A 23,037-nucleotide genomic window follows, 5' to 3' on the forward strand; every position below is an offset into this window, starting at 1 on the left:
GCTTGCAGAGAATTGTTCAAATAAGTGATGCAACACAGTAGTAAACATGCCCCAACTTTTTTGCAATGTGCTACTGAGATAAAATCTGTTTGAACATTTGATATGTTGTCTTTCTGCCATTTTCAACTAAATATAGAGATAAATTATTTTCACATAATTGCATTGTTTTTATTAGCATTTTTACACAGCGTCCCAACTTCTTTGGAAACGGGGTTGTATATCAGTGACAAGTATAGAATATTTTTTTATTAACTACAAATAACAAACTGAGAAGTCTTAATTATATGGCAAGTGTTCAACCCCTTTGCCAGTTTCCTTCAGAAGTGACTTTATGAGATAAAGACTGCATGAAATGTTATACCTGTTTCTAGAAGACCCCATGGCATGGTAGAGAGTATATCCAAATCAACCACATCTATTTAAAAGTTCCCACACTTTAAACACTGTTGCAGTGTTAAATCCATTTTAGAAAGCTTTTAAGAAAATGGCACCACAACAACTCTGTTAAGAACAACCCTAAAACCCTCACAGCTGTAACTACTGCCAAATGTGACTACCAAGCATTGACTCCAGAGTAAATCTAACCAAAGCAATTAAATTTTTTGCTGGGAGTCTGCTTGGTGGTTTTTCCATGAAAACCCCCTAAAAATGTAGAGTGAATTTGCATAATTTGTAAGTATTGCACATACATATACTGGGATTAAATTGGGTTTTATATCTGGTTGGAAAGGTTAGTTGCGTGATTAGTCAGATCATGTCAACCAAAATCTGTACTTTACGCACCAGTTGTTCTTTGCTATGACCGTCACCCTGGGTGGATGGAGATTTTACTTAAAGACCAATTAAACGGTTATATCAGTCAGGGCACCAAACAATGTAAAACAAATGTGTTCAATGTTAAAGTACATGAGCCACCAGTCAGTGTAACTGACAACACGAACCGCAAACATTTATAGCGCTTAAGAGATAATAAAATACATTAAGGAAAGATTCATCAACATATTTCATCTAATTATAATGAAATAACATCCATGAAATGTTATTTTTGACAATGGAATGAAACACAATGTTATAATGGAATGAAATGTATTGTACATTGTTTAACAACAATAGAAACATTTTCCCTAAGCAAGTTTTTAATTACATTTGCATTACATTTTGCTGAATAAAATGTTGCAGACCAATTCCATGTACAGTAGGTGGACGCAGGTGGAATTGATCAAAATAGAGATTTGATCATCTTGACCAGTCCACATGTAAATGCAAGGTGTATCCAAGCTTTGAAAGATATCCTCCAGTGATTGTTCTTTACTTTTGCTGTGGACAAGCAATATCCCAAGTATAAATTCAGTCAAGTACACACATTGAAGGATGAATAAAATACATTTAGAGCTAACTGCAAACTTGGACATTCAGGGAGTTCAACTGATAGGACACTGATGTAATCAGCCTCCTCACTTGCTTGTTGAACAACAGAGAAGAGCAAAGCATGATAAGCTAATCAGAACTGCAGAAAAGCTTGATGAGAAATTAAACTATACTTTGACAATGCCTAATTTCTTGAAACACTGAATTATAAAATCTAAATGTGTATCCCTTTTCAGCTGCATTTGCTGGAGAAAGTGGTTCCATCACGGCTGGTAATGAGATTGTGACGGTGCTAGGGTAGAAATACAGTCAAATAATGGTCTGAAAAATACAAGCACATTCATAGACGCAGTGAAACACACAGACAGATCCCATGTAAGCTATGCTGAGGTTTACTGTTCCTGTTCCTTAGCCTGGGCCTGAGCAAGGGCTTTCTCGGCACTGGATGAGCCCTCGAAGCGTTGCGAGGCGATGGCGGCTTGGTGAGACATGCTCTTCCTCATTATGTCCCCCTTCCTCCACAGAGTGATCTCCTATGCAAGGAAATAGAAGGTTGTAGTGTTCATTTGACACCACCTGGATAACAACGCAGCAAGTCTTTCAACTTTTCCAACAAGAAACATTTGGGAAAAAGAAATCTTGCGCATCCTACAGAACAATACCTAACTGCACCGACAAACAAACAACCAACATCTATATAGGAATATGATAGGACAACCTCAGTTACAAAGCACTCACACACAGAATCTAAATTAACAATGATCTAGCGGAGATTGCAAGCATTATGATCTAGAGGTTGTCCAATTGATCAGCCGGGCAGTAAATCTGAGTTGATGTGAGGCTTTGAAAGCAAGAGATTATGATGACATGGGGCACATAGTGACATACATAACATAGTAAACCGTTTTCTGAGACCTGTTCTGTCTTAACAGTGCCACTTTCACAACAAGCGGCCACAAATCCCCGTCAAATCCATCTTTAAATAGCAATCCATGCGACTGTGCAGAAGTGTGACCCCTGGTCAGAACAACCAAACAACTAGAATTAGATAAGTCAGGGAAAGTTGCTAGCTAGCTGGTATGAAACGAATGTTTCTTAAAATAATAATAATATTGTCACAATCATTAGCTTGCTTCCCTTGGTTGATATGACTAGCTGATTAGCTAGCCAAATAATCTGACTTCTAAAGCTAATATGAGCTCTAGCCTACAATGATGCAATGTTACCTTATAATGAAATGACCCCTATACCATGGCCTTCAGGAACTTTGCCAAAAGACTGCTGGTTTAACAAAACCTAAACAGTTGTTTACATTGCAAGATACTGTAGAGAGGGTGAGAGATGCAATTAATTAGATTTCCACCACAGTGAGGAAAACAATCAAGGGGAAACGTAGTATTATAATTAGGTAATTGCACAGTTAGCGAAAAGACTATAAAGCCAGTGGTTGTCATTTTTGATCTGCAGGAACAAAGCAGTGGCTCAAAGCTTGAATCCACTGGCCTGACAATTTCTTCCTAACACATCCAACAATTAATTCACCAAAATATATTAAGAATAATTTCTGAATACTTGGACACAGCCAAATGCAAACCAAACCAGGTCTCTGACATATGAAACGCTCAATCAAATCACCAGGTAGCCTACATTTGCCTCCATTTAAGTTTTCTAAACTGTATTTCCTTTGGATTAGTGTAAAGGGTATGTGTACGATTTTCATCAGACAAGCCAGATAAATTAAGTAGGTGCTTTCTGGTTATTATATGGATATGCATGCCCTGTATCCCCTTCCCATATCCATACTAATGACATGTATAGGGCCACTGTGTGTGTGGTTCTGCTCTCCTTGCTGAACGGGACATGCCTACAGCAGATAAGTACAGCTATGGCTAACATCTCAAGGGCTGTAGACATCTTGTTATTCCGCTATCAGCAGAACAGCTTGTTAAACCATAATAAAAATGTAATTGTTTTAAGAATCTACAGTCTCTCTGTGTTTTCTCATTAGAATTTCCCAGACATTGGTCATTATTTCTCAACTATCAAGATGCACAGCTGTTTAGTTCTAAGACTAAAGTATTTGATGTAATACCATAGGCATATATTAGTAACCAGATAAAATAGGCAAAGGTATAGTATCTCACATAAAACATTTTACTGGAACAAATACATGTAGGCATAAGGCAACCTCTGACCTTATAATGCCTGTCGGTATAGACCTCTAAAATATAATTATTAACACAAAGATTGGTGTAAAAACTAACACTCTACCGACATTTGTTGGTGCAATTAGTCACTGACCTAAATCGAGCACAGCAGGCCAGTGAAGTCCACAGGGCATAAACTGTTTTAAATAGAAACATGTTTTTTAAAGAATCGGCTGCATATGTCAGAATGAGACTTGAAAAACCATAGTTGGTCAACCTCTGTTAGGAATCAGCTCATATCTACAGTAGCAATACCATTCCATCTCTAACGTGAGTCTGCTGTCTCTAGCGGTTTGTTGCCAGTAGATACCTGCTGTTTGAAGTAGCGCCTCTCCTCCTCGTCTATGAGTACCAGGTTGAGGTAATACCGCACAGAGTACTTTTTGTTGATGTCCCTCATCGTAGGAGTCATCTCATAGCCAGCCAGGAAAAGTCGGATAGGAATTGATTCTCCTGAAAAACAAAACCCATACTATTTAAAGGGATAGTTAAACCACATTACATATTGGTTTCTATGCCCTTTAAGCAGACTACAGGCAAGGCATGTCAGGTAATTATTAACTTTAATCCTTTCTAGCCGCAGCGCTCTAATTTCGGGAATCCTAATTCCGATGGTTTTACTCTTCGTTCCTCTGCTGTCCAATCACATATTTTTAATTTGAAAACTGCCATATATTCTAGACGACATAAGCTACAAACTGACATAATTGGTTAATGCATTATTGGCTGGAAACCTTTTTTATTCAGCTCCTAAAGGTGACGGAGCAAAATCCACATTTTCCTGAGGCGATTTTAGACCAGTCAGAAGAGTGGATCTGGAGTCTTACTTTTGCAGATTTGATGTGCAAACGAAGTCAATCATTTGAGGTAAGGAAGATATAAAATTGCTCATTAAAATGTTTTACTAATAGTGTCACTAGATAGATTTCTGTGCTGAATGACTACCAGTTTGACGTTTGCTAAATTAGCTTGACAGAAGTTATTTGGCCTGCTCTAGTAGCAATCCACTTACACAGATTCTGAATGAATATGTGGCTATTTCTCTATATATGACGACATTGTAGAAAGAGCATGTCTGATTATACATAACTAGCTGACATCAATGTAAAATATATCTACAAACAAGGCAACAGGTTCTGTCATCAGTCTGACATGGTTCTCCATCCTGGCCATTATACATATGTATATATATATATATGTTTTTATCCACTACTGTATCACTTCCCCTGATGGTTGTATGATGAGCCCATTTAGACACAAGGAACATGTGAAAGGGTTTTCAGTAAGTCCTTTGTTTATGTGTTATGGGTTTATGAAACAATGAGACTGAAGTGTATTGTTATCTATTTTATCTATCTATGTAAGATCAACTCCACCCTCGCCTCGCCTCATCTTCCTCAACTCCTTCTGGTCCTTTCATTTAGCTCCCCATTGGCTCTGCTTCGTACTGCTGGCCAACCAGCCATCGGCACAGTCACAACTACTTCACCCGCAGTTACTTTTGGGAACTGCAGCTCCTGCACATTCCTCACACTTACCTTTTCTTATCACATACATGCTGCATGGCAGCCTGTCAGCATATTGGATTCATAATATTTCCACAGGTATTATTTCTTAACTGATCACCAGTTCCTTGATTGGGTTCCTATAGTGTTTCATATGATTTGAAAGGGCTGTTTCTAAGCTTTCTTTAGATGTATCATGTTTTCAAATAGTGTGTCACCATGCCAATTCATACACATTAATCCAACAGCAGCTCTTGATCAATAAAGAAATGGAACATTCCGCTCTGGCTGGAAAGGGTTAATTTACCTAAATCTCCCCACCACCACCAGCTATAATAACCTTAAGATCCATCATTTTCATCAGATACTTTCAGTCCACACCCAATAGCCATAAGTTGCATAAATCCAGGCTTGTCAACCATTGAGGATGGTAGGAGAAAGGTACCAAAAAGTATTAAACATAGCAGAAAAGTATCAAACAAACGGTTTCATTCAATCCATTGCAATGAGCCCCCCATCCATCAGCTTCTACCATAGGGAGCCTGCCAGCGATTTATTTTCTCACTGCCCCCCACATTTCTTTTGTTAATAATTCCAATAAATCAAACATGTTTACATTCAGCTGTCTCTCAATATAATCAAGATGGGAAATTATTTTCAATTTCAAAAACAATCTTTGTAGCTGCCTACACAATCTCTACTGGTTGCCATTACCACTTACCCCTTACTGGCGCTCCGTCCATAATCTCGTACTTGGCTATGGTGTCGTTTTCATGGTACACGTTTGGGCCAGTTCCCGTGGTCTCTCTCTTAATGATATCAATTTCCATATGTCTGATCTTGATCCGTACCAACAAGAAGTAGATTTTCCCCACAATAACATCTTTTAGGTGGTACCTGTGTTAAATGGACAGTTAAAATAATAACAGTATTTAGTATTTATTAGTTTCTTGCTAAGAATGGACAGGAAGCGACAGAAATGCACATATTGGTTTTGCTTTACTAGCCACTTTTATCAAATGCTTATAAGCAATGCTTCAATAAGTTGTCCAAACTACTTAAAGTTTTGCTTACCTTACACTGGCCAGTGTAAATACAATATTGTGAAATACATATTTAAATGTTATTTTATGTTTTAATAGCTTACAAATCATTATATAAAAACTTTTGCCAATTTAAAAGAAGTTAAAGCAATGTTTGACATCTTCAAAAACAGTAATATTGCAGGCCTTCCAATAACAATAATTAATAATAATAATTAAAAAAACAAATAGTGTCAGGAAAAATTACAGGCCCCATTCAGATTTTCTGCATTCTTCCACATTACATTTTGTCAGATCTTTTTGTGGGTTATAGTAATACATAAAAATAGTTTGAGAGATGAAATTACACCATATGATAGGTGTTTGTTTCATTTCTTTGGTGTAATATGTAATCAAATGATGCAATCCTCAGGTTTGAATTTATTTTACCCAATCAAAGTACCCAACAAAGTATTATTATTTAGCCTGTTGAATACCTTGAAAACAATCCAGCCTTATTTGGGCTAGCCCAGCCCATTATAAAACAGACTAACTTTGGCCTTTGCCATTAGGTTAAAGTTGTTACCACACAGGATACACATCTAAGTCATGCTATGATCAAAATATCATGGAAAACAGTTATTTGTCCATATCACTGGGTGGGTGTTTTGTAAAAGCACTTTGTGACAACTGGGGCAACAGAATTGACTAAATAGAGAAAGTTTGGGACTTCCCAGTGGCCATTCACAAAATAATCCAGGAAGTCACAATAAAACCTATAATATCCAAAGATCTACAGTCCTCAGCTAAGGTCAGTGTTCATGACCTCACCATCAGAACAACACTGGCCAAAAATAGGACTTGTGGCAGAGAAGCAATGTGGAAGATGATCCACAAGAGTTCTGCAACAGTTATCAATAGACAGAAGAGTAAAAAAGTACTTATTGGGTGACATTGATCCTGTTATACCTATAAAAAAAAAACACTGCACTGCACTCCACTCCACTCCACTCCACATTAATAACCTCTGACAGATGGTAAAGCATGGTGATTCATGTGTCATGGTTTGGGGATGCTTTGCAGCATCAAGACCTGGAGAACTTGCCATCACTGGAAAACAACATACATTTTTCTTTGTATCAGAGAATTCTACAAGAGAAAGTCAATCTATCCATCAGTGAGCTGAAGCCAAAGCACTTCTGGGTCAAGAACTAAAAACATGACCCAAAACATACAAGAAGATGAACATCTGAATGGTTAAACATCTAAACATTTTATGTTTTGGAATAGTCAAAGTACATATCAAAACCCCACTGAGATGTTGTGGAAGAACCTGAAATATCAGTACATTAAAGCAGTTCTGCTTGGAGTGGGTAAAAATCCCTCAATGGCACTGTGCAAGACTGATCAGTTGGCATTTTTTTGCAGCCATTGCGGCTAAATGTGACATAAGCAGTTTTTTAATCTAAATGGGTGATTAACTTTAATGAATATATTAAAAAAGTATTCAACTTTTGTTGTTGACTCATTAAATTTGAGATGTTTGCACAGCAAATTAACTCAGGTGTGTAACTGAGATGTGCAAACATCTCAGGCACCTGATAGGATGGTAAAAAAATATTTGTATATTAATGTATGTTTGTTTCGTTTTTTTATTCAAATGCATACTACCCAAATAAATGGCCTTAGTTTGACTTTCAGGGGCCTAAGACTTTTGCACAGTACTGCATATTTTCAGTAGATGGTTGCAAATCCATTTAATCCGATGAGTGCCTAAAGTCTGGTGATGCACTGGGAGGTCTATGCTGCAGCCATCTTCGGTTTTTGTTTGTTACTTAACACTTTTGCATTCAGTCTTGTCTTCAACTTTGAAACTCGTACTCACTTGGATGAGGGTCAGGTGATTGACATTAAAGACTGACCATTAAATGGCTCAATCAAGCACTTGTCGTACATTCAACTGAACACAAAGGCTTTGGGAAATGCAACAAAACCTGACTTGGAGCATCATTAAGGGTGGAAAGCCCATTCCAGCACTCTTTATGCCCAAACAGGTGTGAAACAAATCTTCCTGACCCAGAAATATCTGATACATGATAAAAACCAACTAAGGGCTCCCCCAAGCTGAACTTCCCCTTTACATTGGGGGACTATGTACAAAATGTGCAGTCATTTCTAAATGGTGCCTTCGATGTGGATGAAAACACCCTAAAGCATAAAGCTGAGACTGTGCTTTAACATACTGGAGCACAGACCCAAAACACCCTAAACTTGTGTCCCTCTCCAAATACTGACTTTGATTATATATAATCAATTCATTTAATATAGGATAAGCCCTGGTAACAGCATCATACTTGGACTTGTTGTACTCAAACTCAATGTGTAGACAGTCTTCGATTCCCACTTCCATCTTAATAGACGAGTTGAGTTCTGGGTATGTGCTGAGTGTGTGCACAACAATTTCCATCTCTTTACTGATGTCATTCAGTCTCCGGCTTACCGTTGCCCTCAGAAAGTAGCTGAAATTAGAAAGAAAAATTAACATCAACTAATCTACTCACATAGGTATAAATACACAACACACAATAAAACTATACATAAAACCTAAAATAATGGTGATAGGAGTCCCGTTCTTGCATGACAAATGCTTTGATATCACTGCATGCATTACAGTCAAAGGACAAATGATACAAATTAAATAAAGACATGTTGGATTTACACTGGAGACATGGGTGTCAACTCAGAATTTCAGTATTATTTCTACACAAACAAAACAATTCAGATTTGTTTAATCAAAAAATGTTATGCCTAATAGGTCAATACTTTCTGACAAAAGCATCTCATCACAGAAAATCAGCTAACAAAATGGCCAAATCAAATGCAATCCATTTACAATTCCCTGTTAAAAACAACAAAAAAATAGCACAGTTATTAGGTGATGAAAAAGTGATTTAATGGAACTCAAATTGTATGACAAGATAATTGATTAAGCCCTATGTCGTGCAAATGGTGCATGCATGATTTATTCAAAAACACACGCTTGTATTTGAGTGAGCACAATTGGTGGAGTAAGAGAAGAATGTAGCCAATGTAACAATCCTATTGGTTCATGGATGTTTCATGTTGTGCTGTTGGTGATGCTTTTTGATGCTTGTTTACAAGTTCTTACCGTAATTTGACATTCTGGCCTGTGTAGGACTCGTATGGTTTCTCCACATGTGTGAACTCAAAGTCAAAGGTCTGGGACTGCGTTAGCTCCCCAGGTCGGGCCAGGTCTTTGACCAGAGACACAAACTCGTGGTGGTTTCCCCTGTCGTAATACAGCTCTGACAAGAAAAACGGTTGTTACCTAGTGAGCAGAAATGTCAACAACTTTTCAACCTCTTTTCCTCAAAGGGCAGTGTCACCAGTTTTCAATGGTGAAAGTAAATCTCAAGAGGTACGATTACAAATAAATTACAGGTTTTATAAAAATATTCATGGTAATACAAGAAATTACTACTAATTTGGTTTCTGAATATCAGCATACTTAGTATAAGTATACAGTACAATAATGTTTATTACAAGGATCCAATAAAGAATCTATGCTGTGGGCCTATTTTTTAGTAAGTCTTTGCTCTCTTTTTGAACTGCATTTTTAACAAGGGGGGTGTTTTAAACATGTGGGTAAAAGCACCAGCTGGTTATGTGTAGGTTAGTTAGGCTCTGCCTTGCTCCTGCTTTGCTCTTAATTTATTGGCTCTTTAAATCGCTATGCCTGTGCAGTGGATGCTCTCTGCTCTGGATTACTATGGTTTCCCCCGAACAGATTCTTTCACAGTCAAATACCACTGATATATGCCTGGATAGCAACTACATCTTCTCCTCCAATGTTCTTGTGCATGCCAGATCATCAGCCATCCTAGTGAATATAGGGAGAGCATAAATGATTGCACTTGCTGTTGATTGCTTTTGTGTTCAAAAGAGGACTGCAGTAGTTGTTACCAGAGAGCTGTGTTTTTACCAATGAGAGGACACCACTGAAGACATCTGCCTGTCACTGACTAGTTATATGGAGTGTCAACACCGACAACTGCTACTATCTGATTGCCCTAAGTTACGATAGTTTGTTCTCTCACAAAGTATTGAAACAGCCTGAGTTGTAAGTGTTGTACCTTCTCTTTTGGACAGTATCCCAGTGTTCACATACTTAGTTCAGTGGCTTTCCTTTTGTTATTTTATTCATCATCTTTACCTGTTGGAGACGGCTGGCTGTACCTTTTATTTGTGCACCTTGATGATTTTGAAAAAAAGGTGGAAACTTAAACCTATTTATTCAAGATAAGACACAAAACTAAATCTCAATTGTGTTGCTTGACACATTTTTAACCAATCCCACGCAAGAAAGGCAGTCAATACACTGAACCTTTCACACTGAAAACAAAACAAAAAGCAGACTTATTCTTTTTAAATCTGTAAACAAACCTGGTGATTTATTTTCTATTAACCAAGCTACTTCTGCTGTTACAGCATGGCTACATGCCTTACTGTCCGTGAGTGTACTTCTCAGAATATAGAGACAACTAATGGAGCAATGTAAAGGAAATTCATTGTGGAAAACCAGCTGCTATCTGAAAGAAACATGAAACTGGGACAGAAGTTCACCTTTCAGCGTAACAACAATCCGAAAACACAACACTAGAGTAGAGTGGATATTTTATCTAACTTGAGCAAAAAATTACCACAATGAGCATCATGTTATGTACCTGCCTTCAAAAGTCAATGACCGTGTATTCAGTTTTAAAAAACTTTAGTTAGGGGAAGCTGTTATCACACTGTGACATACCACAGGCCCAAACTCAGACTCTCCATTCTGTTAAACTCTGGCAACCCTTCTCTTGTTTTGACAATTTAGCAAAATTCAAAATTACACCCAATACATGCTCTTCAATTCCAGTGCATCGTATGCCGGACTCATCACTCGAGCAGTAGAGGGAGGTTGGCAGTATGTATACCCAAGAGCAGGGTGGAAGATGTGGCTCCTCAACCTTGTCTGCAAACACCTGGAGGGTCAAAAAACTTGGGATTACGCGTTTAACCATGGTTCTCTGAGGGAGGGAATGAGGTGCAACACTTCTATTGGGGGACTGCACACACAAAATTAAAACAACACACGACGGAGCCCACTGATTCAGGCCCGTTCTTCACCACAACTTTACAATGCAAAATGACCTGTAGCCTTCCCACCAGTGCTGGCTCCCATGCCGGTACTGGCATGGAGTGGGTTACACAAACAAGTGTGCAGGGCCCACATATAACTGCCGTTTGTTCTCAGAAGCAAACGGGGGGAACCGAAATGGGAAATCGATGGGGAACTACAAGTCTCGGAAACAACAATATCCAAAACAACAGGCAGGTCACTCTGGAATCCCCAGGAGTGCATTCTGTTTTCTGAGTCAAGACCCCAGTTAGTATTTGCTAGGCAACCCTTTACAATTGGAATACACAGAAGCCATTGGTAGAAAGGGAAAGTAGCAACTTTTCTTTCTTAGAAAGATTCTCTTAATGTCAGCAATACAATGATTACACTGTTTTATATTCAATTTCACGGAATCAATGGTGTTTGTGTGGATTTCTGGTATTTTTATGATGTCTGACCTTTGTAATGTCTGTACTTTGTGTTAGCTGTGAAACAGATCAAATACCCTAAGGACAGTCCTGAATTCCTTTGCTTTAAATTAATTTAGGGCCAGACAAATCTTAGAATCCCAGAACTGGTATTTTGTGTATCAGCTAACCACATTAATTAATGAGTCGATTCATCAGCTTATGATACCACCAGTGGTTAATGAGGTGATTCCCAATCCTGGTCCTGGGGACCCCAATAGGTGCATGTTGTTGCCATAGAGTGCTGTACACACACACACACACAACATAGGTTGATTATGTCAATCAAGTGTGTTACTGGTAGGGCAACATTTGAATCTGAAGTGTGAGTGCTAGGGCTAAAACATTCTCCCCTTGGGGTCCCCAGGACCAGGATTGGGAAACACTGGGTTAATGGATGCAATGTATAATCAAGAGAACGCAATCCTCTGGAGTAACAGCCTGAAGATCACAGACTTAAATTAGCTCAGGCTACAATGGGCTATGTCAAAGCGAAAAATAGTGACCGCATTTACAAATTCAAACAGTAACCTAATCTGCGTACCTGATATTGTCAACTTCGTTCAGAAACAAAAGCCTAATTTCTATTAGAACCATTTATATTATGTTTTTCATTGCATAGACAGAAAAAGCTTTTCAGCAACATGCCATCAATTTGACAAACAGAACCCCTTTTCATTTCTCCCCGCCCGAATGCGTCAACTGATTTTCACCGACTTCGCCGGTGGTCATCGAACCGCGCACCTGGTTTACGCGGTGGAGTCAGTCCCATTCGAAAACACGCCTATTCGGGCGCCGGTGCAAATAAATAGAACACCCTGAATGTCACGAGACTGATCTGGCTGTCACTTCGTGTTACAGATGCAACTATTTCCAATCATGAAAATAACGCTAATTTTAATAATCCATACAACTAAGATGAGAACATCCAAGTTAATTATTTATCGCGCCATGATCTATGTATTGTTCTAACTTATGCTTTTTGGGCAATGACAAAAAATGTTGTCCTATAAGTGTCACTGACTTACCAATCTGCCCAATAAACTCGATTTTGATGCCTTGATGCTCGAGTCTTTTCCCTGGATTCTTGAGTGTTACGTTGATTTTTCCAGATACTGTTTCGCCATCATAGAACAGAAAATAGTTGTCCTTTTTCCCATCCTCCGTCTTATGTTCTGCTTTCTTTCTTGTCTCGGCGTCATTCAAAACAATATCGATTTCTGCACTTTGACCAAAACTAAAGAAGCTCATCACTGCACCTTGTTTCAGAGCCTATACCTTTTCAGCAATACTGTATGCTGCATGTAAGCATACAACAAAGACCCCACGTAACAAGCCTATGTCAAATGCTTAGTACGGGAACGACTGATTTTCTTTGCCACTGGAATTACTATGCTGACCTATACGAAACTAAATGCAGCGATTGTTCAATGTTTCCTAATGCTACAGTGTAGTGTAGCAATGTCCGCTGTAGAGCTTCCTCTTCAGAAGCGCATGCGTGTAAGGTCAAGCTCAGGATAGAGATTTACCGTGCGCTCCGCAAATGTCTATATGCGCATGCGTGGGGACCAAAAACAGTGGTACCCCTTTGCCACCCTCAGGGAAAGTTACATACATATCCAAAATGTCCCTTTTGGTCAGTCACTTCAACGCAATTATGGGGACAGTACCCAGTATTGCAAAGCCGAAAACATGGAATATTGACATGAGGGGCCGAGACAACCTTTCCAAAAAAGAGGGGCCACAACCACCTACGGGCAAGGCTACAAGACCATCCGACCCCCAAGCCAAAAGCACCAAAGGCACCAAGGTGTGTAGGCCATATGCACCTGGGAAGCGGCACCTGAACCTTGCTACCAGAAGCCATAAAGGTCTAGAGGGACAGACATTGCAGAGACGTCACACTTCAAGACACAACTGTCACAGGACCAGAACCCCTGATCAGGTCCAGGCAACACAGAGGCACGACAGAGCATATTCTACTGCTTCACGTACTAGCGGTGGAAATTGCTTTGGAGAAGAAGGAAGTGTGTATTGTGGCCCAGACAGAATCTCTGTGCGATTGGTACAATTGATACTTCATCGTAGTGATGAGGAAACAATGTTTTATGATGCATTAAGCTTTCCAGGCAATAATATTAAAAATAGGTTACTTACTAGACTTCAACACAGTGTACACTAGTGGAACCTGCTGGTCAGAATTGTTTAGAGCATCCAATTGATTACTATGGATTTAGATATCTGCCAAAAGGTTATGCATACGTATTGTTAGGATTGTAAGAAAGGACATTCGTAAATTGGTATGTTCGTAAAATGAAAGTCATATGTAAAACACGAAACGTAGGCCTGAAATTAGATCTGTGAACATACAAACACCCTTCTATGACTTTTTACATGTTAAATTCATACTTTACGTCTCCATTTATTTGTTACCGAATGTTTTTCTACATACAAACTTTTGTCAGTTATCTGGCACCTGCGAAGATATGATCCGAACGTAGCTCTTTGAACTGTAAAGCTAGCAATAAGTTGGACCACTAGACCAGTGCTCTAAACATAGCATTGTGATTCCTGGTTTCATGTTCAAAATAAAAGTCCATAGCTGATTTTTAGATTTAGATTCAAATGTATTGTCATTGAAAAGTACGAGTACAGTACAATAAAATGCAGTTAGCATCCAACCAGAAGTGCAAATAAAAGAGAGCAGGGAGTTTTCAAGTATTAAGGATCGTGCATGTCACTAGTGGAATGTATAGATGTGCAATAAAGGCAAATACAGTGCAAATGGCACTTCTAAATGAGGAATGAAGGCAAATAGGGGAGGTCAGAAAATGTATAAAAGTATTAAGTATAGGTATGTACAAGTGGGAAATTAATAGTTGTGCAATGAGGCAAATGCAAGCACAAATGGCAATTCTGTGGTATTGTAGTATGCAATTGAAATGCAGGGATAGCATGAGGTTCCTGAGGTAGACAGGTACATGTAACAACTGAAAACTTACTTATCAGACTTTGCAAAGCAACGGTATGCTAAACATTTTGGCAGATATCTAACTCCATAGATTACTTCACACGCTGTAGCGTGGAAACTGTTATAATATTTGGTTTGTTGGCCTGTAATTAATATTATTATTTTACTTTCTATAATGAAAAACATTGGTGTATGTCTTACATGGGCAGTGAAAGTGCTTGTTATAAATGGGAAGTAAATATGCTTATGTAATTGGGCAATCAAAGGTTACAAAGGAGATATTTACATTACATTCTCCAGGTTTGAGGTTTCCATTAAATAGAAGCATACAACTTTAAAAACCATTCTCCTAAAGAACTTCTCCTAAACAACAACCCTAAAATGACCTAACCAATGAGCTGGGGTTAGGGAAGTGTTTCCTAATCCTGGTCTTGGGGGTGCAGGTTTTTGTTTTTGCCCTAGCTCTCACACACCTGATTCAAATGTTGCCCTACCACTTGTGCACTTGATTGATGTAATCAACTTATTATCAAGTCTTTCATTTGAATCAAGTGTGTGAGTGCTATGACAAAACAAAGTGCACACACCCCTTGGAGTCCACAGGACCAGTACTGGGAAACACTGAATTAATCCTTCAGGTAGATGCCCAATGTAATTTAACATCTTAAAACAAGCTACTTTTGCTTCCTATCATACATTTTATAATGTACATTTATCTACAACTTTATTCAACACTGTACTATTTTAGATACCAGTTATGTTGTGTGTGTGTGTGGGAATAATATTCTGTGCTCTGATGCCCATCAACACTATCACTAATCTAGGAATCTGAGGCGTCTCGATTTCCTCTTTTGTCTCAGACGAAGATGATGTAAAGGGAAGACTTGTTGGGTGAGATGGTGTGGATATTGCTAGTATTAGAGAAAATGGGAGTGGTTGTGAGGTTTTGTTGAGTTCCATCTCATGCTGGGTTAGAGGGGAATAAAGAAGCTGATATGGTGGCGAAAAGTGCTGCGAGGAGGCAGGAGGAAGATGTCCGGGTCCCAGGATTGAGTTATGGGAGAGACAGTGGGGTGGAGGTAGTAAAGGGAGGCATTTTTAGTGCCATAGGTCTGTGGGGGCAGATATGGAAATTGTGGGACTTAGGAGAGAGGAAGTGGTATTGAGCAGGTTGCGGTATGGGTGCAGTTTTGAGTGCCACATTGAGTCATTGGAAAACATCACACTCCAAAACAGTAGGTGGCGGTATATGCGATCTGCCACCCAAAATCAAAAGCAGAATAAGAAGACGTAAATCAAGCGGGCTGCACTGTTGTTGGCGGGTTTATTCAAAGATGGAGTTGATACATGCACTAGAATTTTTAAAATTGAAAGAAGTCTCAGTTGGTAAGTCTTAATTAACGTCTTTATAGGAATTTGATTGCTTAGCTTTCTCGACATTGGAACACATAAGATGTTAACGATGTCATGCTCCAAAACGGTGTTGTTTGGCTTTGCTAGCTACCGTACTATGTAACTATCTTCTTAGTTGGCTTGTTTACCCAAACATTTGCAAAGTCGACACTATCGCCAGTGCAGTATTTAGACTTACCAACTCCAATGACGTGAACGTATCGACAGTGATATTACACTTCAATAAGCAGACATTCGAAATACTGTATTTATATTCGGATTGTGTGTATGTTTGAGGAGCTAACTTGTAGTACAGTACAGCAGATAGTAACACTACTCAAGGCGTAGGTTTGGTTTGATCATTGGTGGGTCTTTTTTAATTTTTTATTAACCCACCAATCCATACCCCTGCCCTGTCAATGTATGAGTAGATGCATGCTTGCGTATCCTCACTATATGGCTGTAGTTAAAATTATGTAGGTTTATTCAAACAGTACAGGTACAGTAATATTCTTGCTTTTTGATGCATGTACAGTTGTCAACAAATTTCTTAAGCTAACATCAGCTTACTAGCTACACTGATAGGCTGTTAATCTGTGTAACATTCACTGTTAAAATCACACTAAACTATTATAAGTACTTACTTGTGACTAGTGATGGCCATTCGAGGTTTCAATACCTTCTAGAAGCAGGATATTATGCTAGCAGCGCAAACTCAGATTGCCTTAAATATTTCAATCTACAGCTCCGGAAGAAATTGAGACTTGAAACATTTTATGTGTTATGTCCGTTCCAATGTTGTTGTTGTCTGTTATTTTTTACAGATTAGATTAACTATTTTGCCTTATATATTTCAATGATGGCCTTTATTGTGATAAACAAAATGGAGAAGTGTTGCCTATGGAGTTACTTGTGTTTCAATAAGAACAAACAAAAGTATTAGTATTGCAAACAAAATTAATATTGAAAGCAAAACATTAACTAAAAAGTATTGAGATCAAAAATATATATATTGCCAATTAAATCTTTTGAAATGCGAAAACAAATAAAAAATGAATGCAAATCTTTTTTTGAAGAAATATTTTTGTTAACTTGATTGCCCTAAAAGCTATATATTTGTTTTCTATCTTTGGTTACATGACCCTGGATTTTACTCTAGAGTTTTTTTTTTTTTGCGGTTGCGAATTTTTGACACTAATTTCACGGTGGGCGGGTTTAAGAGAGAAAATGCATCTCTATTGGTCAACCAGACTGGGCAACATCAACAGCTCCAGTTCGTTTACACTAAAAAGTAGACATGCTATTGTGTATTTGGGTTTCTACAAGTAAAAATATAACCCAATATATTTGCTTTCTGATAAAAATTGCCACTCGTTTATTTGTTACTCTATGCATACTTTGAAGTTGCTTTATCAAATTCCATATATAAGACGTGTCGATTGTATTCACTGAACAATCATCTTGTGCACCTATGTTAGATATCTAACAGGCTAAGATGAAGCTGGCTAGAAAGCTGACACATACAAATGACAGCATGTTAACATTTAGCTAGTTAGCTGTGGAATAGAACTAACCCAAAATCATAATGTAAACATAGCTATGCAGTATGGCCAGTATGCGTTAATTTAAGTTATACAATTTTAAGAGGCACAGCAGACAACATTCGGCAAGTAAATCTGTGGTAAAATAGCTTACAAAACATGGGCATACATTGAGTCTGGAAATTATTGCTTTTAGTTGATTGTTTTGTCATTTCATGGCAACCAATCTGCACAACTAACCATTACACTATCTTCACATGTTACACTCAAACTCATTATTAATGTTACATTCTCACACACAAGGTTATTCCTACAGTATAAGAAAAGGGCTACAAAGTGTTCAAATTGGTTTCCTCAATAATAGTTTCCAACACTTTTAACCATTTAACCAGAAAAGGCTCATTGAGATTAAAAATCTGTTTTTAAGGAGAATCCTTGCCAAGATAGGCAGCAGCAAGTATAAGCATTAAGAATAACAAATAGACAACATTAAACAAATATATAAGCAGTCATAATTAAAAAGACATTACTTTTTAAATCAACCTTAAGGGCAGAAAAAATCTGTAGAGTAATTACATTTGCAGCAAACCTTATTGAACTTGTTACAAGGGATTGTAACAAAAGGGACTGTCGATTTGACACAGTTGAGTGATAATAGATAATTCTGCCCACCCCTTCCTCATCAATAGTTAGAAATATACTATAAATAATACTATTGGAAACTAAGTTCATCCTGCTGCTGAGTTTTTCCACCGCCTTGGAGCCAAAGCCACATGCGATAAAAGAACACAAATTATCTTAAAAGGGTACAGTGGAGGGGGAAACCTAAAACATAGGGTCAATGTGAAACTAATAGTGTTTCACAGTTCACATGAACAGTATGCTGCAATTTGGAGTCATTTTGAGTAGTTGAAGGACTTGATTGACACAGGGAACTGATGTCCATTTGCTGTCCATCAAAACTAGTCCACACGTTGACAGGGTGTTGAATCAGGACACAACTCATAATCTTAAACCAAAGTATGCATTCATACAATCCCTCTCTGAAGGTAGTAATACAAACTATTTGAAAAGGGGGCTCAGGGCAACACATTTGTTTTTGCCATTTTGTTGCAAATCTAGCCCTCGCTTCCTCACATAGGAGAGCTTCTTCACCTGACTGATGGAAGGCAGCTTGTCCAGCAGCATCTCAAATACAGGAAGGTATCTGATGGAGAATTTGCTGGGGTTGCCTGCACATTACAATGGAGTTATTTAGCTGTCCCACTCACAACAGATGCACAATGTCTGGTATGGAGCAAATAATAAAGTGTTTTTCCCCTCCCAAAATAACTACAGGGATTTCAGTCCATACTGTCACCAACCCCTTTAAAGAAATGTGTCACTGGGGCATGATATGAATAAATATAAATGTAATATATGTTAACTCTACCATGCTCCTTGTATATCACTTGACTTTAACTACTGGGCTAGACATAGAGGTGGTTGAAAGAGCCATTTATTCTCCATCCTAACTATCCAAGTAAGACTACAGAACCCTAAATAGCTAGTTATTTAACTGTTCCAACTGTTACAAGACACAAAACAATTTACCATAGCTTTTTCCTGGTGTCCTCCTTGTTATAAATGTAGCTAGCCAGTACCATTGGCCTGGTTGGATAGCTACTAACTATGGAACCTTTTCTTATCACAAACAATTATTAGGCAGATGTATATCCGGGCTAGGTTGTTTAGTCAACATACTGTTGCGCTTATTTCACTTGCGTCCAAAAACTGCAGCCAAAAACATTTGTTTAACCCAATCGCGTTATCAAGAAAAAATATTCCCTCTCCAATAATTATATGCATTCATTTTGCAATACTAATACTTTAGTTTGTTCTTATTGAAACAAAAGTAGTTGCCAGCATATTAGCCTGCTGTCAATAATGCTAATGAAGCCTCATTTGGCCGTCACTACTTGTGACCCTGTTTCTTATTCTATCCTGCTGCTGCTGCTGCTTTGAGCAACGGTCTTCATTTTCTTGTTATAAAAATTGACGCATGCTGTTTAGAGAAAGTATGATTGCTTAATTTGGTAATTATTTCTACATATTCTATTAGAATCATTATCAGCTGTCTGTGTAATCTAGCCAGGGGTGTAGGTTTGATTTCAAATATGAGGGGAACAAATATTTTTTGCAAATGCACATGGTTCTGGAATGGGTTGTCTAACAAGCTTAAATAGGTGTGATGGTTGGGTGTCCACATACCTTTTGGCCATATGGTGTATGTGCACTGGTGGACACATCTCTTTGATTCTGCTGGAATAAACATGAAAAATACTTCCTTCAGCCATTTTATTTAATATTACATAGTTAAGATATTGTCTATAATGTGTGCTCTTAGTGTGGGTGACATAATGTGACCTATATGTACATTTTGCCTGTACTGTACTTGAATTTCACAACCTCAACCCCCAAGCTCCACCACAACCCTCTGGCATGACTACACTGGTTGATGAAACATTCTTCAGGTTCTGCTAATAAATGTGAACATTCAAGATATGGGCTACACATGATGACAAATAATTTCCCCCCCCGACAGCAATTCCATCTATTAGATGTATCCCGGAGCTAGCACACCTGAACTGATTAACTCATTAACAAACCCTTACCTGTTGAATCAGGTGAGCTAGTTCAGGAGGCAGGTGAGGTTTGGCAACCACAGAGCTAGTTATCACAGTTGCTAGTAGCAATGCACTCAACTTCGGTATCTATCTCCATGGGCATGACCTTTCCAGCAACCACCTCAAAGCAAAGTACCTATGTGTATTCTAAAAGCCAGTCTTAATTACAAATTACTGTCCTACCTCCGCGCCATTCTAAAGCAGTGTTTGAGCTTCTCTTATAATACTGTTCTGTTTTCAAAAAGTGGGGGGGACCTGTCCCACTCATGTATAATGAAACCTACGGTAGATAACAATGTAAATCTAGACATTTCTATTAACTTTTTCTAAAGAAGGGCCTAATTACACTCCTTTTTTGACTGTCATTCTGCTGGTGTCATCTAAAACAATGTAGTGCTGTAAGCAATTAACTCGCTAAGTTAGCTAGTTGGAGTGACGATATTATCAAACCATTCTCTCCAATCGAGGACGTGACGTTTGCAGCTAAATTAAGATATGGGTCGACAACGTTAGCAAAACTGCTAACAAATCAGTTATTTGGGGGGGGGGGGGGGGGGGGCGTGGGCCTACCGTCCCACTATAAATGTTCACACAGTACCGCTAGTAATCTGGCCATCTTTATTTGTGGCCATTATTCCATAGCTTCTAGCGTGTTGCCTATATTGTCACCTATATTGGTGACAAATGAAAGTGACAACAGGTGCACTGGAGAGGCCACAGCAAAACAACCCTGAGAAAGGGAACGGTTTAGCAGGTGGTGACCTCTCACAATTGCTCTCTCCATATCCTTCCTGATTCTTCTCTAGTTTTGTGTTTTGCTAGTGTTCTTGTCACTACTGGTAGCATGAGGCAGTACCTGCAGTCCATTCAGGCTGCACAGGTAGTCTAGCTCCTCCAAGATGGCACATCCATACATGCTGTCACAAGGTGTCTCCCAGTACAGTCTCGAGCATGGAGAAGATACCTGGAGACAGGCCATTACAAAAGGAGAGTTGGACAGGGCTGTAGAAGGGCATCAACCCAGCAGCCGGACTGTTATCCGCTTTTTTGTGCGAGGAGGAACAGGAGGAGCACTGCCAGAGTGGGCTACTGGTGTGTATTTTACAGACCAAACTGTCAGACACAGACTCCACGAGAGCCCAACGTCCTCTAGTTGGACCTGTGCTCACAGCCAGCTCACCGTGCGGCTCGATTGGAGTTCACCAGAGCACACCAGAATTGGCAGGTGTCATCTTCACAGATGAGAGCAGGTTCACACTGAGCACATGTGACCGATGTAAAAGAGTCTGGAGACGTCATGGCAAACGTTATGCTGCCTGCAATGACATCCTGCATGACCAATGATACCCTGACAGCTGTTAGGTACCAGGATAAATTCACTTTACGCTAGTGCAGTGGGCCCTGAGTTCCTCCTGGTGCAGGACAATGCCCGGCCTCATGTGGCCAGAGTGTAAAAGCTATTCCTGAAAGGCAAAGGCATTACTGCCATTGACTGGCTCTCACGTTGCCCAGACCTGAATCCAATTGACTTGATTCCACAACGTTATGTATGGGTGCATCCGATGCCGCCAAGTAGAGCCATAGACTGTCCTGAAGCTCACTGATGCCCTGATTCAGGTCTGGAAAGAGATCAACCCGGAACCCATGATGCTGTTTCATCAGGAGCATGCCCAGACGTTGTTGGGAGTGCCTGCAGGCACGTGGGGCCACACACACTACTGAGTCACATTGAGTTGCTGTGATATGAAATTCACTCGAGTAGGAACAGGTTGTCAATTCATTTGTATACTTTGATTTTCGGTGTGAGTTTGGAATCCAGCCCTGAATCGGTTGGTGACTTTTGGTTTCCATCAACTGTCATGTATTTTTTCCTCAATGAATTACACAACATTAAAGATTCTAATCCCCAATATTCCCTTCAAGAATGTGCGATTTAACTGTTCTCTTAAATTTTTTTAGCTGCATAGATACGAAAAACATTTGAAAAAGTACACATTTCAAATAGATATTGTTGGACTATAATAAGGATTTGTCCTGATAGAATGTTGTGCTGAAGCTTTTAACTCTTTGCATTCTGGCTTTCGCATTTGCAAGTGTCTTTCTGCAGTTCTTTTGAAGAAAAACTGGCTTCACTACTGTGGTACAAGTGTATGTAAATTAAAGTCCTAGACTCTGCTTAACCCGTGTCTGTGAAACCAGCCCTATATGTAACATGCTCTTTTGGTCTCATTTAACATGTCTTCAAAACATGACAAGATGGCCAACTACATCTTCAGAGTCACTGATTTGTGAACACAGTGGTTGTTGGTCCTACTTCTGATACCAAGTTATGTTACACAGAGACATGGACACCATAGTAGGAAACATGAATGGCTGTATTGCACTCAACATGGCATTGTCTGTTTGCTCCTTGTGCCCCCCCGTGGAAAGGAAGTGTACTATACCCACAGATGGCTACAGTAGTTGGTTGTCGAGTCAGCCATTGTGTCATTGTTCGAAGAGTTGGTACTAATATTCATTGTTCTTTTTTGTGCAGGATGGGTTGATGCTGTCTGGGATTTTGAATTCACTGAAACGGAACCGCTAGATGCTGCAATTGCCATTAAAAATGGATCGGTGGAATTCCAAACCTTGTATAATCGCCTAATACCGTATGTGACTGACACTGAAGGAACTGATGCCGCATCACCAGTAAGAATTACTTTATTCAAAGGGTCAA

The 23,037-nt window shown here is 39.0% G+C and overlaps 2 protein-coding genes across 6 annotated transcripts in view; one reads left to right on the forward strand and one right to left on the reverse strand.

Annotated features, from left to right (window-relative positions):
- Positions 1-1,069: 1,069 nt before the first annotated feature.
- On the reverse strand, positions 1,070-13,241 carry vps26bl (vacuolar protein sorting 26 homolog B, like). Of its 3 annotated transcripts, none has more exons than XM_010893998.5 (7): positions 12,777-13,241; positions 9,272-9,428; positions 8,457-8,621; positions 5,802-5,977; positions 3,886-4,028; positions 3,670-3,712; positions 1,070-1,901 (listed from the first exon to the last, which is right to left on the reverse strand). In XM_010893998.5, the coding sequence occupies exons 1-7, from the start codon at positions 12,997-12,999 to the stop codon at positions 1,777-1,779; spliced, it is 1,032 nt and encodes a 343-aa protein (XP_010892300.1). In that variant the 5' UTR covers positions 13,000-13,241; the 3' UTR covers positions 1,070-1,776. The 3 variants fall into 3 exon arrangements, with proteins under 3 accessions (XP_010892300.1, XP_010892301.1, XP_010892302.1); XM_010894000.5 differs by lacking the exon at positions 1,070-1,901 and adding an exon at positions 1,921-2,691; XM_010893999.5 differs by lacking the exon at positions 3,670-3,712 and having other exon boundaries at positions 12,777-12,999.
- A 2,759-nt stretch (positions 13,242-16,000) lies between these two features.
- Positions 16,001-23,037, forward strand: part of ncapd3 (non-SMC condensin II complex, subunit D3) — a 38,804-nt gene continuing 31,767 nt past the window's right edge. For all 3 annotated transcript variants that reach the window (XM_010893994.4, XM_010893995.4, XM_034293277.1), the window contains exons 1-2: positions 16,001-16,105; positions 22,855-23,009. In XM_010893994.4, the coding sequence (XP_010892296.2) occupies positions 16,054-16,105; positions 22,855-23,009 (207 nt within the window). In that variant the 5' untranslated portion in view covers positions 16,001-16,053. The remainder of the gene's footprint in view (positions 16,106-22,854; positions 23,010-23,037) is intronic.

The sequence above is a fragment of the Esox lucius genome, chromosome 7, assembly GCF_011004845.1.
Source record: "Esox lucius isolate fEsoLuc1 chromosome 7, fEsoLuc1.pri, whole genome shotgun sequence".
NCBI lineage: Eukaryota > Metazoa > Chordata > Actinopteri > Esociformes > Esocidae > Esox > Esox lucius.

What these genes read in the sequence shown, in the direction of transcription:
- vps26bl (XM_010893998.5), bottom strand. Translation starts at nt 12,999, where the DNA reads ATGAGCTTCTTTAGTTTTGGTCAAAGTGCAGAAATCGATATTGTTTTG. An exon ending in GGCCAGAATGTCAAATTACG is followed by an intron (nt 8,622 to 9,271) that starts GTAAGAACTTGT and finishes TTCTAATTTCAG; the next exon opens with CTACTTTCTGAGGGCAACGG. An exon ending in GGCGCTACTTCAAACAGCAG is followed by an intron (nt 3,713 to 3,885) that starts GTATCTACTGGC and finishes TATTTAAAACAG; the next exon opens with TTTATGCCCTGTGGACTTCA.